The sequence below is a fragment of the Neoarius graeffei genome, chromosome 2 (genome assembly GCF_027579695.1).
Source record: "Neoarius graeffei isolate fNeoGra1 chromosome 2, fNeoGra1.pri, whole genome shotgun sequence".
NCBI classification, from domain to species: domain Eukaryota; kingdom Metazoa; phylum Chordata; class Actinopteri; order Siluriformes; family Ariidae; genus Neoarius; species Neoarius graeffei.
Window position 1 is genome coordinate 98,916,617 of NC_083570.1, and position 7,846 is coordinate 98,924,462.

At 40.9% G+C, this 7,846-nt stretch overlaps 1 protein-coding gene across 5 annotated transcripts in view; it reads right to left on the reverse strand.

Annotated features, from left to right (window-relative positions):
* Positions 1 to 4,478: 4,478 nt before the first annotated feature.
* ppp3cb (protein phosphatase 3, catalytic subunit, beta isozyme) overlaps positions 4,479 to 7,846 on the reverse strand; it is a 197,489-nt gene continuing 194,121 nt past the window's right edge. For 4 of the 5 annotated variants that reach the window (XM_060915270.1, XM_060915268.1, XM_060915267.1 and 1 more), the window contains one exon: positions 4,479 to 7,223. In XM_060915270.1, coding sequence (XP_060771253.1) covers positions 7,045 to 7,223 — 179 coding nt within the window. In that variant the 3' untranslated portion in view covers positions 4,479 to 7,044. The remainder of the gene's footprint in view (positions 7,224 to 7,846) is intronic. The other variant, XM_060915271.1, reaches the window with a different exon arrangement.

Here is a 7,846-nt window from a genome sequence, read left to right on the forward strand (position 1 = left end):
TATATATATATATATATATATATATATATATTAGGGCGGTTCCAAAATTTTTTTTTAGAATTTTGTTACGACCACCTTACCTTTTTTTTTTTACATTGCCTAAAAGAAGTTATTGTGCGAAATTTGGTTAAGATTGAACAATGTTTAGAGGTGCCACAAAGCCATTAAAGTTTTCACTCAAGACACAATATAAAATAATGTGGTTTATTAACTGTTTCATATTAATACAAACAATACAGTAATATAACTTCGTGTGTTCAAAGTAACAATAGCTATTACTCGTCTGTGATTTTCTAAACCCTTCGGTATTATGGTATCTTGTGGAGGTAAAAGAACACACTAAGGACTTCCCTAGCAGAAGGAAGCTTTCTCCCAGACAGTTCCTTGGAAGTGGGACCAATTACAGTGGTGCTTGAAAGTTTGTGAACCCTTTATAATTTTCTATATTTCTGCATAAATATGACCTAAAACATCATCAGATTTTCACACAAGTCCTAAAAGTAGATAAAGAGAACCCAGTTAAACAAATGAGACAAAAATATAATACTTGGTCACTTATTTACTGAGGAAAATGAGCCAATATTACATATCTGTGAGTGGCAAAAGTATGTGAACTTCTAGGATTAGCAGTTAATTTGAAGGTGAAATTAGAGTCAGGTGTTTTCAATCAATGGGATGACAATCAGGTGTGAGTGGGCACCCTGTTTTATTTAAAGAACAGGGATCTATCAAAGTCTGATCTGCACAACACATGTTTGTGGAAGTGTATCATGGCACGAACAAAGGAGATTTCTGAGGACCTCAGAAAAAGCGTTGTTGATGCTCATCAGGCTGGAAAAGGTTACAAAACCATCTCTAAAGAGTTTGGACTCCACCAATCCACAGTCAGACAGATTGTGTACAAATGGAGGAAATTCAAGACCATTGTTACCCTCCCCAGGAGTGGTCGACCAACAAAGATCACTCCAAGAGCAAGGCGTGTAATAGTCGGCGAGGTCACAAAGGACCCCAGGGTAACTTCTAAGCAACTGAAGGCCTCTCTCACATTGGCTAATGTTAATGTTCATGAGTCCACCATCAGGAGAACACTGAACAACAATGGTGTTCATGGCAGGGCTGCAAGGAGAAAGCCACTGCTCTCCAAAAGAACATTGCTGCTCGTCTGCAGTTTGCTAAAGATCATGTGGACAAGCCAGAAGGCTACGGGAAAAATGTTTTGTGGACGGTTGAGACCAGAATAGAACTTTTTTATTTAAATGAGAAGCGTTATGTTTGGAGAAAGGAAACCACTGCATTCCAGCATAAGAACCTGATCCCATCTGTGAAACATGGTGGTGGTAGTATCATGGTTTGGGCCTGTTTTGCTGCATCTGGGCCAGGACGGCTTGCCATCATTGATGGAACAATGAATTCTGAATTATACCAGCGAATTCTAAAGGAAAATGTCAGGACATCTGTCCATGAACTGAATCTCAAGAGAAGGTGGGTCATGCAGCAATACAACGACCCTAAGCACACAAGTCATTCTACCAAAGAATGGTTAAAGAAGAATAAAGTTAATGTTTTGGAATGGCCAAGTCAAAGTCCTGACCTCAATCCAATCGAAATGCTGTGGAAGGACCTGAAGTGAACAGTTCATGTGAGGAAACCCACCAACATCCCAGAGTTGAAGCTGTTCTGTATGGAGGAACGGGCTAAAATTCCTCCAAGCCGGTGTGCAGGACTGATCAACAGTTACCGGAAACGTTTAGTTGCAGTTATTGCTGCACAAGGGGGTCACACCAGATACTGAAAGCAAAGGTTCACATACTTTTGCCACTCACAAATATGTAATATTGGATCATTTTCCTCAATAAATAAGTGGACCAAGTATAATATTTTTGTCTCATTTGTTTAACTGGGTTCTCTTTATCTACTTTTAGGACTTGTATGAAAATCTGATGATGTTTTAGGTCATATTTATGCAGAAATATAGAAAATTCTGAAGGGTTCACAAACTTTCAAGCACCACTGTAACCAAACATAATTGTCCTTTCTGGTTTTGTGCTTTGCACCACCGGTACTACTTGTATTACTGTTGCTAGCCATCTGAAAAACATAGAAAGAAAAACATTCACAACTTCATCAGCATATTACGATCAGTGCTCATTGTTTAAGAACCCCTTAGTGCATGAAAGTTAACCTTCTATCTGTCTATAAACTCTTCCTGCCTCTTCTTTTTCATAGAAGTGGCATATTCCCTCTAGAACTGTGACTTTTTGGGGCTTTGAGATCTTCTCTGCAACAGTCTATGCACCAACTAATGTTAATGGCTTAACCCGATTTGCAACCTCGTGTGGCACCTCTAAATATTAACCAATTTTTCTGAAATTTTGCTTGTTGCCTTCTTTTAGCCTATGTAAAAAAATGGTAGGGTGGTCGGAATGTTTTGGTAAAAAAAAAAAAATTCCCATACATTTCGGGACCATCTATATAAAAACAGTTATTCCACGAAATGGAGTTGTACATGAGCTGATAGCCGATGAGGCGCGTAGCACCGAGTCGGCTATAATCCATGTACAACGAGATTGAGTGGAATAGCTGTTTTATTCTATCCACATTCACTGGATTTTGAGAAACAGAGCATTTTTATTTTTAGCAAATTCGGTAAATAAAAACTTTATACAAAACGTCCAACAAAATCATTTCTGCTTAGAATGTAAACAAACTGGCGAAATGACAGAAGCAATTTGTAAAAAATGCTATAATAATAATACTAATAATAATTATTGAAAAAAAAAGATACATCCTTACCATCAATACTTTTATTCCGTGTTTTGTTGCTTTTTTGTGGTTTTGTTTTCAAGTAGTTTTTATTTAATCCTCGGTTGGGTCAGCAACACGCTCTGCCATCTTGTTTTTCGCTACTCACAGTATATGAGCTGATAGCCTAGTAGTAGAGTAGCCAATCAGAGTGTGCGATTGCTCATATCCAGTGAATGTGCATAGAATATACAGTATATAGATACACACACACACACAGTACCAGTCAAAAGTTTGGACACACCTTCGAATTCACTGTTTTTCTTTATTTTTATTAATTAAAAGACACTTCATGTCTTAAAGTAATGATGGATGTAGTTTCTCTTTACTTAGTAGAGCAGTTCTTGATATAATATGGATTACGACAGTTGTGGATAGAATAGGGTTATTTACTGTATTTTTATTATTTACTATTTACTATTTGATCTCAAACACGTTAAGAAGGCAAGAAACTCGTCCACTAATTAACTTTTAACAAGGCACCTGTTAATTGAAAAGCATTCCAGGTGACTACCTCATGAAGCTGGTTAAGATAATGTCGATAGCATGCAAAGCGTCATCAAGGTAAACGCTGGATACTTTGAAGAATGTAAAAAATGAAAGCTCTCCCCCCCCAAAAAAAAATCTGTCTGTCTCTCTGAGTTACATGTCGGTCCTGGGATCGAGATGCTGACCTCTTCTGCTCCTTGGACCTGCCTGATCCATCCTGGTGCCCTGTGTCTGGTTGGAGTCTCATCGCATCGCTCCTGTGGAGGACGGCCCCATGTGGACAGTTGGGGGTCGTGCCTGGAGGACGCTCTGGACTCTTGCAGTGGTGTTTTTGTGGCTGGGGACTGCAGTTGACTTGCTGACTTTAGGACTGCAGTTGTGAACGGTTTTGTGCTCGGGTTTCCGTCGGTGGGGGGTTTATAGCATCAATGAAGCTCACTTTATTTAACAATATACTATATATACTAACTATACTATATACTAACAACCTGTGTTTTCTTTCCCTCCCCCCAAAAAAAAAAATCTGTCCCTCTGAGTTACATGGGGTCAACAGGAAATCTTTTGGTGGAGAGGGTGGAGACCTCGACTGGCTATGGTAGCCTGCAGGGAATCGGCCGTCAGACATTCTGTCGCATGTCCCAGACCCGGTGAAATGTAACTGAATTGTCTTGGCCAGCCCTAAGGGTCCCATCTGCATCTCATCATTGCTGAGGAGTGTGCTCCCATCACCCAATCAAGCATCCAGCCAGAGCAGGTCATGATATTTTTAACCATATTCACATGCCATTGTTGTGTATTATGCCTGATATGTCAAGACTCTCGTCTCTGCGAGCCTACCACACAGATTTATTACTTGTGTCATTTTTAGGGCATACCTAACAACCTGTGTTTTCTCCCCCCCCCCCCCAATCTGTCCCTCTGAGTTACAGTACATGTTGGTCCTGGGATTGAGATGCTGGCCTCTTCTGCCCCTCGGACCTGCTTGATCCATCCTGGTGCCCTGTGTCTGGTTGGAGTTTTATCGCATCGCTCCTGTAGAGGACAGCCCCATGAGGACAGTTGAGGGTTACACCTGGAGGATGCTCTGGACTCTTACAGTAATGCTTTTATGGCTGAGGACTACAGTTGACTTGCTAACTTTAGGACTGCAGTTGTCATGAACAGTTTTGCACTCAAGTTTCCATCAATGAAGAGTTTATAACATCAACGAAACTGACTTCATGTTAAAACTGTTAATGTTATAGTCATGCTGTCTGTTGTTGCCCAAATGAGGATGGGTTCCCTTTTGAGTCTGGTTCCTCTCGAGGTTTCTTCCTCATGTTATCTGAGGGAGTTTTTCCTTGCCACCGTCGCCACAGGCTTGCTCATTGGGAATAGATTAGGGACAAAATTAGCTCATGTTTTAAGCCATTCAAATTCTGTAAAGCTGCTTTGCGACAATGTTTATTGTTAAAATGCGCTATACAAATAAACTTGACTTGACTTTATGTTAGGACTGTTAATGTTATAGTCATGCTGTCTATTGTTGCCCAAATGAGGATGGGTTCCCTTTTGAGTCTGGTTCCTCTCGAGGTTTCTTCCTCATGTCGTCTGAGGGAGTTTTTCCTTGCCACTGTCCCCGCAGGCTTGCTCATTGGGGATAGATTAGGGATAAAATTAGCTCATATTTTAAGTCGTTCAAATTCTGTAAAGCTGCTTTGCGACAATGTTTATTGTTAAAAGCGCTATACAAATAAACTTGACTCGACTTTTGTTTACCACATAATTCCATATATTATTTCATAGTGTTGATGTCTTCAGTGTTGTTCTACGATGTAGAAAATAGTCAAAATACAGAAAAACCTATAAATGAGTAGAGTGGGGTGCACAAACTTTTGACTGGTACTACACACACTCATATATGCATACACTCTTGCACACAGTAGGGCTGTTGGCTCAAATTTCACCATTAAAATTTTCATAATTTCCAAAAAAAAAAAAAAAGATGCACGTTAGATTTTTTAAAGACCCCATGGTATACGTTTAGTCGCCGAACTAAAACGTATCGAAACGTTACATTACTAAATGATGTTCATGTTAGAAAAAGGGATTTGAAATAAACACGTCATTTCACAACTAACTTTATTTTCACATATTCAAAGCTATATATCAGGGACGTAATTAGGGACAGTCCCAGATTTATATCTGAAGTGGGCGTGGCTAAACCAGTATGTTTTTTCCCCCTTTATTTTTAATTTACATATGAAATCTAAAACCATGTGATTATTATTATTTTTTTAAAATCCTACTCACAAAGCTATTCTTTTTGTACTTTATACATGTACGATATTTTCGAACAAATGGAAACGAACTAGTTACTGAATTTAAACCTCCTCCACCCTGACGACGTGGCTTCGAACTCGATGCCGCGCGAACCTTTCTGGCAATCCGAAGAACCGATTTGCATTGGGTTACATCTCAATTATGATGTTTTTTGAATGAATTTCCACCAGACTCCCAGTCAAGGTCATGTAATGTACTATATATAGTCTACAATGGCTGTGTGTTATACCCTTAGTAGTAAGCATAGATAGTGACGAGAACGCTGTTTAGGATTAAAACGAAATGAATGACGGATTTTGCATAACTGAAAACCTTTTCATCATTTCCTGTTATTTTGATTATAGTTTTTCGCTAACGTTTAGCTAGTATTCATGCTAAGCACGATTGTAATCTGGGGTGAACACACAGCACGTCCATCACAAACAGCACTTCCTGTACGGTGTGGTGTAGCGTGATACGCTGTCTCATCTCACTATGTACATCAACACGGTTACTGACGCCTGAAACCTCAAGAGCTCTTTCACGTCTGGGTTTGTTTTGAGAAATCAGAGAAGTCCCACTGTACGCTGGGGAGAGTCCGGTGTAAAATGTTAATCACGGTGAATCCCATGGTGTTGATCGCGAATATTAGTTCTTAAACCTAAACGCTGGACATGAAAGTTGAATTTAGTATCAGCAAATGTGCCGAGAAAATATAATATAATATCGTCATTAAGCGATTAAAAGTTTAAGCTCAAATTGAAATCTAGACCTTCTCTAAATTTCTTGGCATAACAAAGTGACAATTATTTTAATGTTTCATTGCTAATCCTAGAAATGATTGCATTTTTTAATGAAATTGACAGCCCTAACACACCCGTACACACTCTCTCTTTCTCTCTCTCAAGCACACACACACACACTCCTCTGACAGTGAATGAATATCAGACACTGTAGTATTCAGTTTCCAGCAGGCAGGAAAAGACGAATAGTCTTCAGTGAAAAGCCTAGTCCCTTACAAAGTCAACCACCCACACACACACACACACACACACACATCCAAGAAAACAGCGCTCCAACATCCTATTATCAGTCTGCAGTTAATATGTCATTATACATCCCACACACACACCACTCTCATCTCCCTCTTCCACTTCACTAAAACACGACCAGACCGAGCTTCAAAGCTGAACTTCCTCCTGCACTTCCTCCTGCCATCCCATGCTCTTTACGTCCTCCTTTTCAAAGGCGAATAGAAAATCCTGCCTCATCCGTAGTTCACTCGGGCCGTGTCTCAAATCTCAACTCGTCCACTGTGAAGAGGGAGAGAAAGAAAGAGCAGCAATGCAGACGAGCGGAAAGAGGGGAAAGAAAGAGGGAGAGCAAGAGCACGGACAGGGATGAAGAGGAGGAGGAGGAGGAGGAGAAGGAGTGGGGGGTGATGATTAAGAGTCACTGAAGGTTGCTGTTGTCGTCGGTGCCGTTGGACTCGGTCATGTTCATGCGGCCCATCGACAGACCCACGCTGTTGAGCACGTCGCGGCGCGGCGGCATGCGCTCGTTTATCCGGTCCAGACCCTTCGCCTCCTCAAAACTGCTGATCTTATGCTGCGGGGAGAAACCACGGATAGCTGGAGGGAGGGGGAGAGAGCGGGAGGAGGAGGAGGAGGAGGAGGAGGAAGGAATGGAAGGAAGGAAATAATTAAAGGAAACGAGAGGAAAGGAACAAGGAGAAGTGAAAAGTGAGCAAAAGGGTAAGAGAGAAGACAGAGACGAAAGGATAAAAAGAAATGAAGGAAGATGGAGGAAAAGAGAATGAGGCAGGAAGAGGGACAAAAGGATAGAGGGAGAGATGAGAGAGAGAAAGAAGACAGAGGAAAAGACAAAGATATAGAATCAGCGCTCTGCTTAAACACTGTTTTGTGTTGTGCATCTCACACACACACACACACACACACACACACACACACACACACACACACACACACACACACACACACACAGTCTTTAATAAACCACCCACCCTTTCTTTAATACTCTGCCCATGCTTTCTTTAATACCCTGTCCGCTCTCTTTAATACCCCTCTCACCCTTCATTCAATACCTCGCCCACCCTTCCTTCAATACCCTGCCCACCCTTCATTTAATACCTTGCCCACTCTTCCTTCAATACCCCGCCCACTCGTTCTTTAATACTATGCCCACGTTCTTGAGTACCCTGCCCACTCTTGAATACCCCGCCCACTCTTTAATA